The sequence below is a fragment of the Lotus japonicus genome, chromosome 5 (assembly GCF_012489685.1).
Source record: "Lotus japonicus ecotype B-129 chromosome 5, LjGifu_v1.2".
NCBI lineage: Eukaryota > Viridiplantae > Streptophyta > Magnoliopsida > Fabales > Fabaceae > Lotus > Lotus japonicus.
This window is the reverse complement of record NC_080045.1, coordinates 5,300,991-5,321,133: the sequence shown is the minus strand read 5'-3', so window position 1 is coordinate 5,321,133 and position 20,143 is coordinate 5,300,991. Positions and strand designations below refer to the sequence as shown.

Here is a 20,143-nt window from a genome sequence, read left to right as displayed (position 1 = left end):
TGTTAGTTGTTAATTGTTAGTAAATTAGTTCCTTCGTTAGGGCTTGAACCTTGACCACTCACCCTGCAAATCTCTTCATTTCTCTTAGCTCACCAAGTAAGCTACCCTTCTCTTGAGCAAAGAAAAAAGTGTAATTGAGATAGATGAAAAAGTGAGTATGAGTTTTTTTTTTTTTTTTTATAAACAAAAGTGAGTGTGAGTATATATTGAAGTTTGTTCAATATGGTCTATTGAAAAATTGGACTATGGAAATGCATAAAAATTACCATAAATATAATATTATGAAATTGAATGGTTGTGATTAAAATTTTTAGAATACAAAATTGTCATTTTCCATGTATTCCTTCTTCACCCTCCTATGCATCTCAGTCACTCACCGATCTTGTCTTTGCCATCGTTGTCTGCGATGAGCCAGCCACCTGCTACCATGTTGGTACTGTTGGACCTGATTATGCATATTGTTCACATCATAAACTCTAGGCAGTTGAGATAGAACCAAAAAGACTCAGCCTCTAAAATACAAGTGTGCATATGTTCCGTAGTTGCCAAAACCCTTTACTATACACTAATCAAATATCTAACTTTCTACACATAAAAGTGCTGTAATCCCTTCCCCTTTGTTAGCCTAGATCATCTCTCTTGTTTCAGTCTGTCTCTCCCCATTTCTATTGTGATACAATCAAATATTAGTACATGTCAGGATCCCTAAATTCCTCGAAAGGCGCATGCTGCAGTGCTTCGGTTAACTTGTGTGCCTAAAGAGGGAAGCTGATGCCTCCATGACCTGATCTTCTCATGTGCTCAAGCCAGTAATCGGTTGGGTCGGGTCAGTCCATTAGCCTCCAAGACACCATGGTCGGTTAGCGGAGCGTCTTCAAGGTTCTTTCTTGTAGTTTGGTTCCTTCTCAACAAAAGACGCCTTCTGGAAATGGTTCCAAATGATTTTGTTCATGTTATATATGGCTGGTAATGTGACCTGATAGCTACTAATGTTGAACATATAAATTTCAAGTTATTTAGTTATTTGTTGCGGCAATACATACGGACATTAGCACATATTTCAAGATAAAAAAAAACTAATAATTTTTTTGTAAATTGGGATGAAATATGTGATGAACCGGGGATTCATTATAAAAGCTAGCTCTGGGGTTTGAATGACATTTCACCCCTAATCACAATTCATTGGTTATTTTCTTAACATCATTCTAACTTCCACTTAGTTTTACCCACACGTCATGGACATCCTACCATTTTATGTTTTATAGACTTATATGTATCTACTTAAAATAACATTATGCAATAGTTAGGACTTAGGAATGGTTAATAAAATGATCTTAAAACTAGTTTGGGAACTTGAAGCAAAATGGAGGAGCATTTAGGTATTATTAGGGACTAAAATTACTTGACGATAAAACTAAGGGAATAATACTTTTACTAAGCCTATTATATATTTTTATTATAAATTTAAAAATATACTTTAATATCATTTAGAAGCACGTCATTTCGGGAATGGAAAATTTATATCATTTATGTTTTTTGTGAGAGCAATTTGGTTGTTGGCGCCTTGGCAAGACAAGCAACACAAGATGGGAGCCTGTTGCGATTTTGGAAGTTCCCTTCTTCCAACTTGATTCAGTTGTTGTGTTACGATCTCGTTATTGATTTGGCGCTTTTAGTAGCTCTTCAAATGTAACTGGAAAAAAAATGCAAAATTTATTTTTCCATTTCAAATCTACTATATATATGACGTTTAAAAATATTTAATTATAATTCATATTTAAAATATCAATATCTTTAGAAAAATCTTGTGCACATACTAAAATACAACATAAGTGCAGGGCCAACAAAATGGCTTTGTTGGTCAACTGCGCTATGCTTTTGCGACTTGGCTGGGAGGCTTCTTAGGGTCCTCTTTTGGTTCATGTACTCTCGCTGTATAACTCTTGGTCATCAAGCATAGTCTTCTTCTAGCTTAGGATTTAGGTTATCGCCATGTCGTGTGCAAGAGTAACTTGGTGGATGTTAGAGTCCCTCCTCTGATGTTTCATCTAGAAGGTGTGATGTTGGATATTGTTGATATTTCTACTTGTCCCTAGCGTTTCTCTTTCCACCATGTTTGAAGAGAGGCTAATATGTCTACGAATAAATGCCTTGATTGGTTTGCGTTGTTAGGTTGGTCTTCATAGATGGTCTTTGTCGCCTAGTGAGTTGATTCTGCTGCCTATTCATGTTCAGGTGGTTGATGCTCGACCCCCCACTCTAGTATAAAGGCGAGCCCCTCCAATATGCCAAAAGGATACACAAGTGAAGCGAGCGGTCCTCTTCTCTTTCGGCGAAGGTCTCTAAAGAATCTCCTAAACCACCTGACTTAATCTGCTAGTAGAGACACTCTTGAGAAGATACATAAAAGAGAGGGAATGAAATGCACTAGTTTGATTGCTATGCTATTATTGGCAACGATGTGGTGATAGTTGATCGACGAGTTGCTTCAGTCTACCTTGTTGAATCATCTACATAGATTGAGGATATGCCTTCCCTTTTTGTAACATACCCAGGTGCCCTCATCCCTTATGTTTAGGAGCGGGATCTGCCCAAGAATGACTAGCCCTGTGGTGGTATGGAAGGCACAGACTCTGTGACACCAACATTCAACAAAGTCATATGAGGAGCTGGCTTCCCTCAAAGTAGCTATGGATGACTTGCCCATGGTAAAGAGGGTACTCTAAATCAATTGTCCAACATATTAGAGGTATTTTCTTTCCAGTCTCTGTTGTGCTGGTATAATGTAGTTTGTCTTTTTATTTCATTGATAAAAAAATACTAAAATACTAGATATTTTAATTTTAATTATTTATCCTTTTATAAAAGTACTAGTGCATTATAAAATTAGTAGTTATACATTTATAAATCTTTGCCGGCAGCTGCTTTCTATAAATTAGTTATACATTTATTGTTTGAAATTGAAATACACATAACACATTAATTTAGTGGGAGGAACATCAGAATCATTTTCTTGATGGATAATATATTATATATATGTGTGGCTTAACTTAAGAGATGAAAGGAAAGATTAGATTTCATTAATTAGGTGGGGCTTAACTTAAGACATCAAAGCAAAGATTGATTAGGTTCCATTAATTAGCAAGGAATCATACAGTTAATTTAATCCTTACATGTAGTATCAGTTCTTTTTTCTTTCATTCATGGTGATTCTTTAGTTTCATTTTTATCTTTTTTGCTAACTCGCTTGTTCATGATTGAAAGTTGAAACTGATCCGACAGCTTGTGGAATGTGGCCCATTACTAAAAGAGATATCAAAACTGAAGAATCATGAAGAGTGGTCCAAGAGCGTTCCCATTTTTCTCACTCATCGGTGATTGCTTTTGGAATGATACTGAACTCCAATAAACCAAAACGTGTTGTAGACCCCCAATTAGGAGTTTATACCTAAATTGAGATTAGAAATTTTAGAGAAAATAAAGATATGATAGATGTTAAATATGAAGTGATGCAACGGGACAGAAGGAGAGAAATAATTGTAATTAGGGTGTAGTTAGTGTTAGCATGTTTTAAAATTGATATTATACAATAAATATCTACCACGTTAAGGATTGACTTTAATATACTTTCGTTTTTAAGGTATTTTTACGGTCAACAACTATGAAACTGATTCTCTCAAGGCTCTGAGATAATATTAAGCGGGTAAGTATCTCTCAACAAATCTTTCTTCAAATGCACCGCTCAAGAAATTTAATGTAGTATGTAAGAGAATTTGTTCTCTGCCTCAATCCAAAATTTGAATAAAACTCCTAAAATTTTAGTTTTATCTATAAAGTGAGAAAGTAATGATATACCTATTGGAGAGTCATTGGAGAGTCTAGGTATGTTGTTTGATTATGTTTTTTAAAAAATTATTCTAATGTTGAAAATAAAAAAAATAATGTTGAAAAGAACTGATTTTCAAAACAATTTTTTTTTAATAAATATGTTTGATCATATTAATATTAATTTAAAAACAACTTTAGAAATTCTCTTAGTGCAGTGTGAGCGACAAATTAGTATAACGACTATCAACTTTGTCAAGACAATAAAAAAGAAGATTTGTTCCGATTTTTTTATTCTAGAATAACAAATAGTTTTGAAAACTAAAATACCTTAACCAATAAGTTTTTTAATCCACCCTCTTCTCATTCTGATCAATGAGACACTCCTCACAAAAACTCACTCTCTCATTAAAGCGCAACAACATTTTTTAAAGAAAATAAAAAATAACTATTTAATTAGAAACCTCCTCTCCTCAAATTAGTCTTTCATCAAAACCTCCTCTTTCATCCTCAAATCATTATTTTGAATTAAGTATTCTTTTAAAAGTAATAAAACAAAAAAAATAACCCAAGCTTTAATTTGTAATGTTTAGTTAATTTTCTTTTTAAGTGACTTTTTTTTTCCTATGTTTTTTTACGTGACTATGATTATTATAGAAATTTAATAAAGTTTTTATTGTTACAAGAAAGTTTATAAAGTTTGGCACACATTTATGTTTATTTCAATTTCCTTAAAAGCTTTATTATATAATTTTAATTTTATGTGGCTCAATCTATATGTGTTACAGACATAAAACATAATAATATTTCAAAAGTATTATTTAAGAACTGTGTGCATTGCATGGAGTACTTACTAGTTGTACAAAAAAGAAAATTGTTTAAAAAAATACTCGGTCTGTTTGATTAATAAACGTTTTTAAAAACTGTTTTCTGTTTTTAAAAACTATAAAATTTTAAAATCTGTTTGTCACAACTTGTTTTCAGAAACTCTTATTTTTAATTTTTAAAACTAAAATACCAGTACACATCATAGATATCTATTTCTGTTTTTAGTTTTCAAATTATAGTTTTTAAATATTGAAAACATCTCATTCAAACATTTTTTTTCTTCTTTTATTTTGAAAAAACAGTTTTTAAAAGCACTTTCTAAAAATAATTTTTAAATATAGAAAATAAAACTGCAATCAAACAAGCTCTAAGCAAACTGGCTCCCTATGTGTCTTGTGATTTCATCAATGTCGTCCATTAAAAAAACTACTTATTGATACTTCTTTATTTTACATATAAGCTCACTTTAGATGTTCTTTTTCCAGGTATAGTGCTGAGATGATGCAACTTATTGTGTTTATTTGGCTGAAACTGCAATCAAAACTTGTTTATTTTGCTTTCCAGTTATTGTTGAAGTGCTTGAAAACACAACATTGGTAATTGTCATAAACTTGACTACAAGGGAAACACTAAGCATAGAAAACAGGTTGCTTAACTTAAGTGGTAGGTCCATTAAACCAGCTAATTGCTAGAGAAAAGCACCACAAACAAGTTTCGAGATGGATAAGCTATCACTCAAAAGTCTCTACTTTCAATGATTAAACGACTTTAGGCAGACTTTGTCTATTCAACAATCCATTTTCTTCTCTAAAACTTTTACCCCATAACTAATGGTTTTGTCTAGCATGGTAGTCCATTTATGTAAAATACAACCATTAGATATGACAATTTACAATTAAATGATTGAGATTCATTGTAGTTAAAATTTAAATTTACTAAAATATCATCCTCAGTGTCAGTGGCCAGAGATGGAGGGGAAGCAGCCATGGTAAGGGGACGCACTACAGACTCTGTTGCTTGGCCTACACACTACAGAGTACAGACTGTTTCTAGAAATTATTTACATTAGTTCCTTCTTGTAACTAAATCTAACTTTAGAATTAATTATAGAAAAGCTTCTAAACTTGCACTGAATCAATTATTGAAAAGCTTTTAAACTTGCACTAAATCTGTGGATTGATTAGGTGCATATTGTGTTGGCTTACTTTATTGTTATTAGTTTTTTTTAATTTTTCAAGAAATCTTTTGCTTAATATCTTCCTTTTCGTGGAAAATAAGTGAATTGTAGGTAGAATTTTTTACCTAATTAGCATTTTTCTAAACTTTTCCTTGTTATTTCTGCTTTAGCAGCTTAAATAATTGAATGGGACCCAATCTCCATTTTACACGCCCAACCTGACCATAGTAGTCATAAAGCAAAAGAATCCCTCTGTTGGGAGATACAATTTAAATTTCCTTTGGTCCAAATTAAAGTTCAAAGAAGAATATATGGATGAGATTTTTGTCCAAGTGCTTCCTACTCCTAGTCATTCTATATAATTAATGTATAGATCGAGTAAAGATGCAACTGAACTAAAAGAAAAAACTAAACTCAAAAGAAAGCAGTGTCAATTATTGAAGAACAAATTTTGTCTATCTTGGTCTTAGTAACTTTTTCTTTTGTGTTGCAAAATAAAGAGACTTGTTTCTCTCTCACTCACAAGGTATGTTTGAAAATCACTGAAATCAAATTGATGCATTATGTCCATCATAATTTTAACTATATCATAGATGTTTTAGCTAAATAGTTAAGCTAAAATGTGCAACTTCACTGGTAAAAAAGTTCAGCCTAGTAGGGATGTTTAAGCATGGGAATTATAACAAGGCTTAAGGAATTCAATAGGCTACCTACCTGCAATATTAAATCATCAATTGCTTGTAACAACTCATTAAATCCATCACACCTTTTTTTCTTACAGACATTAAATCCATCATATTGGTGCTTGTTGTAGTACCTTAATTTAAATGAGGGTACAGTACCTTAAATGATGTAAAACCTCTTTATCTCCAATTTTTTTAACTTCTAAAAGCCTCTAGCACCATCATTCATGAGCGTTTTAGTAGATTATCTGATTATCTTATCGTTCGCCAAACACCAATTTTCATATCTTGTTCTTACATCGCATACATTTCCACTTTTTCCACTAGATTCTGACTTAAAAAGAGCTGCAACAACCGGCATGACGTCTAAGATTTCAACCAAAGCTAAAAGATCTAATCTTCTCTCTTTCTCCGCCCTTCAATTTCACAATTTCATCTAGTCGGGGTATCGTACGCAAAAAAAATTCATGGTACACAGAATTTACCTAAAGGTAAATGGTATATATATCTGCCTGGATACAACACTATCAATGGTAAGGTTCCAAATTCACGTACAAGTAATAATAAAGATATATATATATCTGCCTGGTTACAACACTCCAATCATACATACTCAAATCCCTGCATCTCTGAAGGCAAAACCAGAGGAACCAAACGATTCAATTTACCAAAACTGCTCGAGACACAGCATAGAAATCAGATGAAGATGCCAATTTTCCAGCTCCTTCAATCTGCTTTGCTTCTTCTGCTAATTTTCTGCAGCAGCTACACCATAGCAGAAAAGAAAACAGCACAGCAAGCAAAAAAAACATACATAATTCACATGGACAAGTCCACCATGCCAGCAACTTTCAACGATCACCAACACTGGTTTGACTCTTCACTCCAATCAGTATCAGAATCCGCAGAGATTCTCTACACTTACAAACACGTAGCTCACGGTTTCTCCACAAGGCTAACTGTCCAAGAAGCAGAAACACTTGCAGAACAACCAGGGGTTCTCTCTGTTTCCCCTGAAGTCAGGTACGAGCTCCACACAACCAGAACCCCAGAGTTCCTCGGGTTGCTAAAGAAAACCACAACTTTATCACCTGGCTCTGACAAGCAGAGTCAGGTGGTTATCGGGGTGCTCGACACCGGTGTGTGGCCCGAGCTGAAAAGCTTGGACGACACTGGTCTCAGCCCGGTGCCGAGCACTTGGAAAGGCCAGTGTGAAGCTGGAAACAACATGAACTCATCAAGCTGCAATAGGAAACTCATTGGAGCAAGGTTTTTCTCCAAAGGTATTCAAATGTTATTTTCACCATCCATAAAATTTTTAGTGTCTTTTCCTACTAATGACTATTAATTTTACTTAATGTGCTAAATTTTCGCGCCTTTAAAGGGTATGAAGCAACTCTTGGACCCATTGATGTAAGCACAGAATCAAGATCAGCGAGGGACGATGATGGACATGGAAGCCACACTTTAACAACAGCAGCAGGCTCTGCAGTCGCGGGAGCTAGCCTCTTTGGGCTAGCTTCCGGGACTGCGAGAGGAATGGCCACACAAGCGCGTGTTGCAGCTTATAAGGTGTGCTGGCTAGGTGGGTGCTTCTCCTCCGACATAGCTGCTGGAATCGACAAGGCCATTGAAGATGGTGTTAACATCATATCAATGTCTATTGGGGGAAGCTCAGCGGACTATTTCAGAGACATCATTGCAATTGGAGCTTTCACTGCCAATTCCCATGGGATTCTAGTGTCCACTTCTGCAGGAAACGGTGGACCAAGTCCTTCAAGCCTTTCCAACACAGCACCATGGATAACCACTGTGGGTGCTGGAACCATAGACCGTGATTTCCCTGCATACATCACACTTGGAAACAATATCACACACACCGGGGCTTCTCTTTACAGAGGAAAACCCTTGTCTGATTCTCCTCTGCCACTTGTCTATGCTGGTAATGCTAGCAACTTCTCTGTTGGGTATCTTTGCTTACCAGATTCTCTAGTTCCTTCAAAGGTTTTAGGCAAAATTGTGATATGTGAGAGAGGAGGGAATGCAAGGGTGGAAAAGGGTCTAGTGGTGAAGAGGGCTGGAGGGATTGGTATGATCTTAGCAAACAATGAAGAATTTGGGGAAGAGCTGGTTGCTGACTCTCACCTCCTCCCTGCAGCAGCTTTGGGCGAAAGATCCAGCAAAGCTTTGAAAGACTATGTTTTCTCCTCTCGCAATCCCACAGCAAAACTTGTGTTTGGAGGCACCCATTTGCAGGTGTGTTTTGATACATTTAGGACAACTTTCTTTTCCATCAAATTTCTATCAGCATTTTTAGTTCTATCTGTGTGTGTTTGGTACAACGTTGGGAAACCTTATAACCAGTTATGATAGAGTAACATCAATTTTTGGATTATATAGTGCATGTTTGGAAATTTGTTCAATAATCACGGTGAAATCAAAATTATGATGGACAGAAGCAACTTTTCTTAGTTTTTACTTCCGTGAACCATGACTTTGACTTTACTTTGGTTTGCGAAAGAATTTCCAAACATACCATAGATGTTTATCAGTCATTTTGGAAAAGCTACATGCTAGAGAGAGTAGGTTCTACTTCGATCATAATCAAATCTAAAATTTTATAATCGGATTTCACTGCATTACCCTATAAAAACTATTTTTTTTTCATAATTGTATCCAAACATAAATAGTTCACTTCAAAATCAATTTTATGGAAACTCAATTGTTTGTATTCTTCTTTTCTTGTGAAATCAGAAATCAGTTACCGTATCTCTCATTTATCAATGTTCTATCCCGTGTGGGTGAATTTTTAGTGTGAATAGATCTTTTTTATTTGCAGGTTAAGCCTTCCCCAGTGGTTGCAGCTTTCAGCTCTAGAGGGCCAAATGGCCTAACACCAAAGATCCTCAAACCAGACCTCATAGCTCCTGGTGTCAACATCCTAGCTGGGTGGACTGGAGCAATTGGACCAACAGGTTTACCAGTTGACACAAGACATGTGAGCTTCAACATCATATCAGGAACCTCCATGTCATGCCCTCATGTGAGTGGCTTAGCTGCAATCCTCAAAGGATCTCACCCTGAATGGAGCCCTGCTGCTATAAGGTCTGCACTCATGACCACGTCTTACACAGCTTACAAAAATGGACAAACCATTCAAGATGTTGCAACTGGTAAACCTGCCACACCCTTGGATTTCGGAGCCGGACACGTGGACCCTGTTGCTTCCCTTGATCCTGGTTTGGTCTATGATGCAAATGTTGATGACTACCTTGGCTTCTTATGTGCCTTGAACTATACTTCACTAGAGATCAAGCTTGCTTCTAGGAGGGACTTTAAATGTGATCCAAAGAAGAAGTACAGGGTGGAGGATTTCAATTACCCTTCTTTTGCTGTTCCTTTGGAAACTGCTTCTGGTATAGGGGGTGGTTCTCATGCACCAATTACTGTGAAATACTCTAGGACTCTCACTAATGTGGGAACTCCAGGAACATATAAAGCTTCTGTGTCTTCTCAGTCACCATCGGTGAAGATTGCGGTTGAACCACAGATACTTAGGTTCCAGGAACTGTATGAGAAGAAGAGCTACACTGTGACATTCACAAGCAATTCAATGCCTTCTGGTACTAAGAGCTTTGCTTATCTGTATTGGTCTGATGGCAAGCATAGGGTTGCTAGCCCAATCGCGATCACATGGACATAGTGACTTGATACCTTCTGCTTCTCTTTCGTGTGAATCAATTTTGCGGCTCAGAAGCTACAAAGAAGCATCTCCCCTGAATTGATTCTGGCTTTAGAATCAATTGTAGAAGGATTTTCAAACACGCACTAAGTCGTTAATTTTATATCTAACGATGTGAAAGAACTTAGAACTTGGTCAATAAGTTCATATGAGGAAGTGAAATTTGGGATATAAGCTTTTACAGACCATGGTTCAAAAATCAGATGAAATGATGATGGAGACAAGTTTAGCTAGCTTGCAAACTCGGCTAGATGAAAGCTTGAATCAGCTCTGTTTTCAGGTCCAGCATGTTTCATAAGATTTTTACTTTAAAGTTTAATCTTTTATATAAAGGGGTTGTCTAATTCACCCCAACTTATTAAATAACCTATCCTGAGTGGATCAATGTAATTAAGATAATGTATTGAAAATGGACATGGTGGATCATATTAAAAATTGGTCCAATAATGAACCATACTCTTACTTGTTTTAAAATGTAACATTCAGTACATCTGTACATGTTAAATTCAATACGCTCATTATGTGTTGAAACCAATTTGCAAGGAATCCATGTGAACTGGATTTTTCTTGGTCCATGGTAGTTAAAGTCATTGAAAATTACATTAACTTTTTTACTTAAATGTATGGATATATATGCCTTAGCTTTGATACCTCAAATCATAGATCAGATTCCATCATACACAATTTTTTATAAGTATTAGATCTTTCACTTTCCTTCTTGATTGGTGATTATTTCATTTTTCTGTTTACTCACCTGTTTATGATTGAACCTGATTAGACAACAATTGGCCGTATTAGAAAGAGATATCAGGATTGAGGAAAGGTGAATGGTCCAAGCGTTCCCATTATTATCATTTTAAGAATGATACTGACCTCCAACAGATATCCAGCAAGGTAAGAATTGACTGAATGTACCATGTGGGACATGGATGATTAGAGCCGTGAAACTTGATTATGTATTGAGATGACAGATAATCTCACTCTATTGTTTGTGAAGTGTTATTTGCGACCCAATTGTGTGTTTTAATAGGATGAAATGTTCAAGTGAATGGTAGACAAGGCCAAAATGTAATTATTTTTCCTACCACATTACTGTTGAAGTGCTCGAAAACTCCATGTTGTTCAATTGTTTACGTAAGTTTGGATATCACTTGAGTGCAACATGAACAAACTATAATTTCAATCGATAAGAAAAGTTATCTTCACATTTCATCTCGAACTGAATGCTAACGTCGATTTACACTGGCAACAACTATCCAATTAAACTTGTCTGCAAGCAAAACATAAAGCATAGAACGCAGGTTGTTTAACCTCTTATTAGCATTAATAAGTGGTAGGTCTATTCCAGCTAATAGCCAAAGAAAAGCAGAACAAACTTCAAGTTGGATATGCTGTGACTCAAACGTCTCTGCTTTGAATTATTAAACGACTTTTTGGCTTTGTCCATTCAGCAATCAATTTTCTATGAATAACTAATAACTATTATGAGTGATGTCTCAGTTGTTCTGATTTAATTGCTTCCTTTACATACAGTTTGTGCTTTAGAATCCTGCACAGTTCCACTGTCAATCTGTGAATTGATTATGTGTGAGTTGGCTTAATTTATTTTGTTCATAGAAAAATTATTTTAAAATCTTCACAAAAAGGGCTTCTGCATAAGTATCTTTCTTTCAATGCAATCAGTGGATTGTAGGTAGAAAATCATACCTAATTAGTATTTGTCTTAACTCTCCTCTTGAATTCTCCTTTACCTGTTTAAATAAATGAATAGGACTAAGATGCCATTTCATACTTTTCAAACAAAGCAAAAGAATCCTTATGTTCTGGTTTATATTTGATTGGAGATACAACTTAAATTTCTTTGAAAAAGATCAAAGGAAGAATATATAGATTAGATTTTTGTGTGCAACTGCTGCCTAGTCACTCTGCATAGTTTATGTAGAAGAGGTGAAAATGACAACTGAATTAAAAAAGCAAGGTGTCAATTATTGTAAGCTATAGATAAGGTTTGTCTATATCTTTGTCATGCGTAACCCTTTCCTTTTTGCTGTAAAATCAAGCCCCTTGAAAATGGTATTCTGTGTCCTTGGCTTAGTATAGCTGAGTTGTGTAAGAGACTCATAAATTTTCAGCCTAGGGACGTTTAAGAAGGTAAATTATTACCCTTTATCTTTCAGTTTACCGAGGCTCTCTATCCTCCTAATCTCTGTATATTTCAATATGAAACACAATATAAATCTTTCAAAGAACAATTCTTTTTTATATTTCAATACGTGTTTGTAATAGGTACTTTCGATGCTTCAGTGTCAGAAACTTTAGTGGCCCTCTTTCCAAAGGTGGATGTCCATATGTCCTATCACTTTATGTAATGTCTTGTACAAGGTCATCACCAAAGTGTTGGTACAACGGCTTAGACCTTGCTTACAGGATATTATGGAGCCTTTGCAAAGTAGTTTCATCCCGGGTAGAGGGACGACAAATAATACTATAATTTTTCAGGAGATTGTCCATTTCAAGAGAATTAAGAAGAAATGTAGTAAGAATGTGCTTTTTAAGTTGGACTTGGAATAAACCTATGATCGAGTGGATTGGAGCTTTTTGGATACCACTTTGCGTGAGTTTGGTTCCCCCCAGCCTTCTGTTGCGCTCATTATGCATTGTGTCTCTTTATCTTCCTCTTCCTTGTGTATCATTTAAAATGGGGTGAGGTTGCCTGTTTTCCAGGTGACTCGTGGCCTCCGTCAAGGAGATTCTCTCTCCTTATCTCTTTGTGCTTTGCATGGAGCGTTTGGCTCATATGATTCAGAACGAGGTGTCTATTGGGAGATGGAAATCGATGACTATTTCTCAATGAGGGCCAGGAATATTCCACCTGTTTTTTTTTGCTAATGATGCTCTTCTTTTTGCTAAAGTGGAGGTGGCTCAGGTTAGGGTGGCTTAACATGTCCTTGATAGATCTTTTTGTGGTGCGTCGGGGCTCAAAGTTAATTTCATTAAGTCAAAGGCTTTAGCATCCAGATGTGTTGATGGGATTTGAAGGATAGGTTTGTTGCTATCACTAGTTTATTGGTGACCGGGTGACATCCAGGCATACATCTTGGAAAACTAATATGTTAAATAAGCCGACTCGCGCTACTTTGGCTAAATCCGTCCTATGGGCTATTCCGGTGTATGTCATGCAACTCGGTTGGCTAGCGCAATCTTACTTATCAATCATGAATCTGGTCAATAATCAAAACCGGACCTTCTCTAAATTGTTTTGTAGTAGGAAGTGTAAGGTGAAGCAGGATGAGGCAGTGGTTTGTTGACCACCAATATATGAGAAAATCTCGTTGACTGCAAAACAAAATTAGGTCAAACTACTATAAACAAAATTCTTTGTCCTATTTACATTTTTAGACCCACTTCATTCTCCTCCAACTAACAAATTCAGAATTCTAAACTCTTCTCTCAAATTCAGAATCCATCATTCTTCCTTTCTTTCCTTTTCTGGTTTTCAATTGAAATTCCAATTTCATTGATTGGTTACTGCAACAGCGAATTCCCCAGTTAGGGTTTATATTTTGGGTTCATCATTGTTCTCAATTTTTTTTTTCTCATTTTCATTATTATTGTGATCATTATACGAAATTCGAAGCCAACCCATTTTAATTCATGGCGTCGAGTTTCGACCGGTGGGAGAAAGATCCTTTTTTTAACGCTGCTGAAGAAGTTCAGGAATCTGCAGACAGGTACAAATTTCACATATTTATTATCAGCTACGTTCTGTTTTTCTTCCAATTCGCTTTGTGCTTTCATGTAATTTGTAATTCATTTTGATTTTCAGAAGAAATGCACAATTGAAGCTGAAATTTTGTATTTTGTGTTTTTTTTACTCTTTATGAATGTTTAATTTAGATTTACATAATAGAATAAGGAAGCTGGAGATTTTTAAATTAATTTGTGTGCTCAATCTTATAGCCTGCACTGCTAGAAATTTCTTGTTGTTGATATGTTACTATTGTCTTTTTCAAGGATGGATTCTGCATATAGGACTTGGCTACATGCAACAAAAGATACTTCGAGTATGTGGAACTCCGATGAACTCCGCAGAGATCTACAAACTACCCTTGGCACTGCTAAGTGGCAGGTGATTCCTATTCCTGGCTAATTAGCTAAAATAGGTTGTTCATTTGACATATTTTATCATTATGATGAGAATGTGGATGCATCGTGTCTTTGTTGGGAATTGCAGTTAGAGGAATTTGAACGAGCAGCGAGGTTAAATTATAGCCGGACCTCAGGTGAAGCAAGAACTAGGCACCAAGATTTTATCACTGCCATTGAAGATAAGATAACAAAAGTTGAGCATTTGTTACACGAATCATCCACTACGGGAAGTAAAGCGTCCATGCCTTGGATACATTTGGATGAAGGTGAACAAGATGAGCTTGCTTCGTTTCTTTCAGGAATGCCAGCAGCTGAAAGCAATGATCCAACTTGGTCTAAGAGTAGGGACGGTGAAAATCCACAATTAAGTGATAATGATTTAGTCATTAATTGTTCAAAGAATGTTCATATTTCGTCTGGGTTGGGTGAAGCAAAGGAGGAGACACCACGCGGGCATCGTAGGGCAGCGAGTGCTAGTGCAGATATTGGTTTTTGGAAAATTTCAGTTGCCGATGATGCACAGCAATCAAGTTCCTCCAGTGGTTCTTCTGGTCCAATGCATAAGGTACCCAGTTTATCAGGATTTGTTAGTGCCATGGAATCCAAGATGAAGTGGCCTAGGAATGGTTATAGAAAGCTGAAAGTAGTGGATCATCATAAAGAAACTAAGAGTACGCTACTTCCTACAGCTGAAACAAATAAGGTTTGTTCTTAATCTGCTTTTGTTTTTCTTTCTCATAATGGGGACTCTTGATTTATTTTTAACACATTTGTTGAATTACTAATCATGTATTTCTTTTCTTTTTCTTCCTTTTATTGGAAAAGGGCAACATGGCATGCTACGGAAGAAGTAAAAGTAGCCTTAAGAGTTGCGATGAATGCTATGACAAGAACCTCTATGGATGGTATGGGGCTATTCGGAGACAGCTTCAAAGATCTCAATACCAAATGCAATACAGCCAGCCTGTTCGAATAACCGTTTCGATTGTTGTTCTACTTTGTTTGATCGGTATGTCCTTGGTACGAGTGTATATCCATACTACATTCCTTCATACACTATTTGTTCTTGCATACGGTGGAATTTTGTTTAAACAGCTTCTTACAACTTTGCTATTTGAGGTGCTTTACCTTGTTAGTTGTTAATCCTTTTTTTTATTGTTGAGAAGTCTCACATTGACTAGAGATATGACCAAATAGTCCTTATAATTATAAAGGGTAGAGCAACTCTCACCCCTAAGCTAGCTTTTGGGGTAGAGTTAGGCCTAACCCTAATTTTAATAATTATTTCAATAATTCATGTGGCCATCTTGCAACTGATTTGCTTATGCTTCTTTTTATCACAAAGCTCTTGCTTATCGTTCTGTTCCTTTGCTTTTTTCCAATTTTGTTCCTTTTCTTGGATAAAGTTATTCCTGTGACTATCCCTTCATACTTTTGTGCATGTTTTTCCCCACTTAATTGTTGTTGTGTATTTCATACATAGACAGTAGGCTATTTATTTTTGACTTTATTAGACTTTATGCAAGGGCATTCTTTTGTGAGGGGCCTCAAAAAATCATGTAAGAGTAATCTGGAATGTGAAGTTTGTAACTTTTGTTACTTTTACTCCTTTCCAACAATATGCCAAATTGTATAGTTTGTCTTGTTTATACCCGCTGATGTGTTTATAACATCCTTAGTGCATGTTTGGATAAAGTTGTCACAATTGATTTTGATAAAATTGATTATAGTAAAAGTGAGTTGAAAGTGAAGTGATTTATGTTCAGGTACATTACATCTATGAAATCCAGTTGTAAAATCTCAAAATTGATTATGTTCAACAAATAAGCTTTTGTCTCTAGCTTCTGGCAGAATTTATTTGGGACTGAATTCAATTCTTCAAAATAACTCCCTAAGATGCTTGCAGTATTATTATATTTTTCAAAATATAATATATATTGTGCCTCACACCTGATCGTTATCTGTGCAGTTTTGATTGCATTTCGCACAATGTAGAAGGAAGATTTAGATGCACGATTCGATAGTTTTTAGGTGGCAGCTGCACCAGGGACAGACAAGCTTTTGAAACAAAGTTCATGCAAATAACCCACGTGGTTCCTTTGGAAAGAAAGATAGGTTAGGTTTTCTGGTTCCCACTTAATGTATTATTATTTAGAGTCTACCATGGCAATGACATTACCTCAATTTTCCATTTTTTGCTATTCATTCTTTGCCCCCTTTTGTTCATGAAGAGCTCTCTGTTGTACCTTATGAAAATGGAGATGACGAATGGGATTGACCTGTTAGATGTTGTAATATATAGGAGACATGTCTTGTTAACTAGTGTTCTTTACCCGTGCGTTGCACGGCGATTACATTTATTTTAAAGATGAATCAGTAGAAATATGTTTTAACTTAGTTTAGACTCTTTTTAGTAAGTAGAACAGATATGAAACCGAACTTATGATACAAACAAGTAGATGAATTAGGCCTGTCCAAACGGACTTGGCCCGAACCGAAACCGCCCAAACCGAGGCCTTTTTGGCAAAAACGGGCGGTCCGGGTCGGGGTTCGGGTGGACCGAGTGAAAAAAAACGGTTTGCAGTGGTTTAAGTCGGTCGGTCTCGGTTTGGGCTCAAGCCCGACCGAATCGACCGAACCAACTCTTAAAAAAAAAAAGTTACAAGCCCAGCCGGCCAGCCCAATCCCACAACCCAACCCACATTCACTAACCCTACCATATATGTAACACCCCGATTTCGGTGGCGTCACTTTAGTAACCAAAAGAAAATACTTTAAGCGGAAAAACGTGAATTATTTTTTTTCGACAATATAACTAAAGACAGAAAGCAATAAAACTCCCCAACAAAAGATAAAAGGAACTACTATACAACTATATATACATGCCTCGTGTCGGGTGACAGAAAAGAGTAACGCCCGAAGGCAATATGTACAGTCCAAAATAAAGATGCTGTGTCCGCAACACTAACCTACAAAAACTGAGAGCAAGTTGGCCCAGCGGCCTAAGAAAAGACCCCCCCTAAATCCAACCAGCTCTCTGCGATCTCCATAGGAAACCACACAAAAGCTACCGGTAGGAAAACTACCCGGTCCCCAAAAACGGAAGCATGACGGTCAGAGCATCGACACAACTCCTACACTATCCCTACCCGAGGAGCCCACACTAGCACTCGATCCTACACGCTAGCGCGGTCGTCATCCGAATCTGCATCCAGGACGACTAGGTCGACGTACTCAACACTGCCCTCTCTGTCCACCCTAATGCGCTCCCGCACTGGACTCTCGGGCTCGGGGCCCGGAACGAGATCCGCAACGACAGCAGCAGCAGTAGACGGACTAGACTCCGTCGAAGCCCCACCTACTGGCAACTCCTCAGAAGGGTCCTCATCATCTGAAGGAGATGGTGGCGGTGGAGGTACTCCCAAGCCGGGTCCACAGTGTACTCCTGGAGGCAGGTTGAAGCTCACTATGTGCCTCCTCATCACTCCCTCCGTCAAGCGTCCGAATCGATCGACACGGTCCTCCATGATCCGACCGGTGTAGGTCGCACGGTGGCCCTCGGGATCGACCACCCATGCACCTGGGTCGTCTTGGTCAAGCATCTCGTACCTGGTCCCCCCTGATGGGCTGACCATGGTAAACCAATCCCCCATACTCATCTGACAAATGGCGTAGTCCGCCCAAACACACACAGCAGACGCGAGGGTCAACTCCAAAGAATTATATAATTAATAAAACCAGATATAATTATAGGATAATAAATACTCGCCTCTCAGGCTTATAAGTTTTGGAGTAGCTTCCTAGGGTTGCATGTATCACAATAAATATAAAGAGCCACAAAAACAAGTAGCATGCCTCAAAAAAATAGGATAAACAGTTACCAATCACACTCAGCAACTAAGTTAGCATGTATGTTGCATGAAATGCAATGCTGGGTAACAAAATGCATTCCGGAAGAAGGATGGACATCAACGAGACGGCCCTAACACCAGCCACGGTGGGTACCTTCCTGCTCGCGTGTCTCTTACACCACACAAAAGTAGTCAGATCAGCAGTGAACCCGTAGGTCTGCCATTCCGTCTGCTACTGAGGACCACCGTAGTGTCCTAAATATGGAAATCCGGGTCTTATGACCATTTTGGAATCCACCGAGGTCCGGTATCACGCCGTGTATTAACCTCAAAATGAGTGCATGAATGCAAGTGATTAGCCAAACAACGTCTCCGACCTCACCCGACACGTCGCCACGTGTTCTAGATAACTTAAAGTCTCTAAAAGAATACCCTAAGGTAAATGTCGATTCTGCGACAAAATACAATTAATCATAAACAAAAGAGTGCAGCCACTCACGACAACTCTTCGAGTCATCAATGCTCTCACGAAGTCTCACGCTTCTGTGGAGTCTCACACATTCACAAAGTCTCACGCTTCAGTGAAGTTTTATGCTTTCACAAGGTCTCACGCCTCAGTGAATTTACACACTTGCACGAAGTCTCACGCTTCAATGAAGTTTCATGCTGTTCACGAGGTCTCACGCCTCAGTGAAGATCCATGCTTTCCACAAGGTCTCACGCCTCAGTGGAGTATCACGCATTCACAAGGTCTCACACCTCCGTGAAGCTTCTCGGCTCATCCCTTGGATGGCTAAACAAACTGCTCCCAGAGCGAATGAGTATCAACATACCCAAAACTCGAAATCTTCCCAACACTTGGATCCGACGACACTTCTCGTTTTCCAAAACTAAACTTCAATCCAAAGCTTGCATCCGAGATTGTTATCTTTATTTAAAGGTTTAGAGGTTGTTTAATATCTTATGAATTTCTTTATAAAAATAGCTCTTTTTAGTCTTATCGTATTCCCTATGAGTTTCAAAGTTCCCATAAACCCAAGTAATTCCCTGAGAAGGTCTCGATCCATTGGAGCATGACAAGGTCCGAACTCCGTTCGTCCTTTTAAAACTCTCTCAAAATCTCATAAAAATTCGGCATGACCTGCCCGTAATCCTCACTTTCCAGAAACATAGGCACGAGTGGAATAGCATCATTGAAACAGCTCAACCAAAAGACATAAACAGCATATTCCAACACATCCTAAGTTAACCATGTAGCACATAGCATGTGAATCATTTAGCACACAATATCATGGCATCAAGTACTCAACAAGTTCGGCCGAAGCCTCAGAAATCATTTCAGACATTTAGCAATTAAGTGCATAACACATAAATCAAGTCGAATTTCATCGACACCTAAAGCATTATCTAGTAATTCAGAGAGTAGCCCTCACCGGTGGGTCTTCCAGCTTCCTCCTCCAAATGTTCTTCAAGCTCTTCTCCTTGGTTTCTTGGAATCTCCTCAAACGAACCTTAAGCAAAAATCACAGAAATCAACACCAAGAGTCAGAAACTCAGCAATCAAAGAGTCCTAGGGTTACACAGTACACTACTACCTCCGTGGTACGACAATCTAACGCGTTAAGACAAGTTTTCGAAAAATCGGATTCTCCTCCCCCCTTGATATAGCTCTCGGCCACTTTCCTTAATTGGGAGGGTCGATTTTTCTTCGATCAAACTTGGTTCCTAGGTTAACATAAGCCGTAACTAAGACGGTTCTAGGCTCGGAAAAATTTTCGGATCGAAAACTGATATAGGGGTAGTTTGGTCATTATTTTTAGCTCAGAATTTCAAAATTGGATTTTTGAAAAACAAATTGGATGGGGACGTCCACAACGACGTTTATGAC

General features: G+C 37.4%; 2 protein-coding genes and 1 long non-coding RNA gene across 4 annotated transcripts; all 3 read left to right on the top strand.

Moving 5' to 3' along the window:
• The first annotated feature begins 2,276 nt into the window (after positions 1–2,276).
• LOC130721009 (uncharacterized) lies at positions 2,277–3,622 on the top strand. Its single transcript, XR_009013318.1, has 2 exons — positions 2,277–2,749; positions 3,265–3,622. It is a non-coding gene; the product is annotated as an uncharacterized LOC130721009 (long non-coding RNA).
• Positions 3,623–7,093: 3,471 nt separating this feature from the next.
• LOC130721008 (subtilisin-like protease SBT1.7) lies at positions 7,094–10,767 on the top strand. The gene is made up of 3 exons (XM_057571732.1): positions 7,094–7,796; positions 7,898–8,769; positions 9,353–10,767. Exons 1-3 carry the CDS (start codon positions 7,214–7,216, stop codon positions 10,214–10,216), a joined length of 2,319 nt encoding a protein of 772 aa, XP_057427715.1. The 5' UTR covers positions 7,094–7,213; the 3' UTR covers positions 10,217–10,767.
• Positions 10,768–13,212: 2,445 nt separating this feature from the next.
• LOC130720152 (uncharacterized) lies at positions 13,213–16,801 on the top strand. Of its 2 annotated transcripts, none has more exons than XM_057570767.1 (5): positions 13,213–13,986; positions 14,270–14,384; positions 14,490–15,107; positions 15,230–15,424; positions 16,374–16,801. In XM_057570767.1, the coding sequence occupies exons 1-5, from the start codon at positions 13,910–13,912 to the stop codon at positions 16,377–16,379; spliced, it is 1,011 nt and encodes a 336-aa protein (XP_057426750.1). In that variant the 5' UTR covers positions 13,213–13,909; the 3' UTR covers positions 16,380–16,801. The 2 variants fall into 2 exon arrangements, with proteins under 2 accessions (XP_057426750.1, XP_057426749.1); XM_057570766.1 differs by having other exon boundaries at positions 13,504–13,986; positions 15,230–15,413.
• The last annotated feature ends 3,342 nt before the right edge of the window (positions 16,802–20,143 follow it).

Bases quoted from the DNA above. Each gene is read 5' to 3' on its own strand.
- LOC130721008 (XM_057571732.1), top strand. From the start codon at position 7,214: ATGAAGATGCCAATTTTCCAGCTCCTTCAATCTGCTTTGCTTCTTCTG. The intron at 7,797-7,897 runs GTATTCAAATGT...GCGCCTTTAAAG, and splicing joins AGCAAGGTTTTTCTCCAAAG to GGTATGAAGCAACTCTTGGA. The intron at 8,770-9,352 runs GTGTGTTTTGAT...TTTTATTTGCAG, and splicing joins TTGGAGGCACCCATTTGCAG to GTTAAGCCTTCCCCAGTGGT.
- LOC130720152 (XM_057570766.1), top strand. From the start codon at position 13,910: ATGGCGTCGAGTTTCGACCGGTGGGAGAAAGATCCTTTTTTTAACGCT. The intron at 13,987-14,269 runs GTACAAATTTCA...GTCTTTTTCAAG, and splicing joins GTTCAGGAATCTGCAGACAG to GATGGATTCTGCATATAGGA. The intron at 15,108-15,229 runs GTTTGTTCTTAA...TTATTGGAAAAG, and splicing joins CTACAGCTGAAACAAATAAG to GGCAACATGGCATGCTACGG.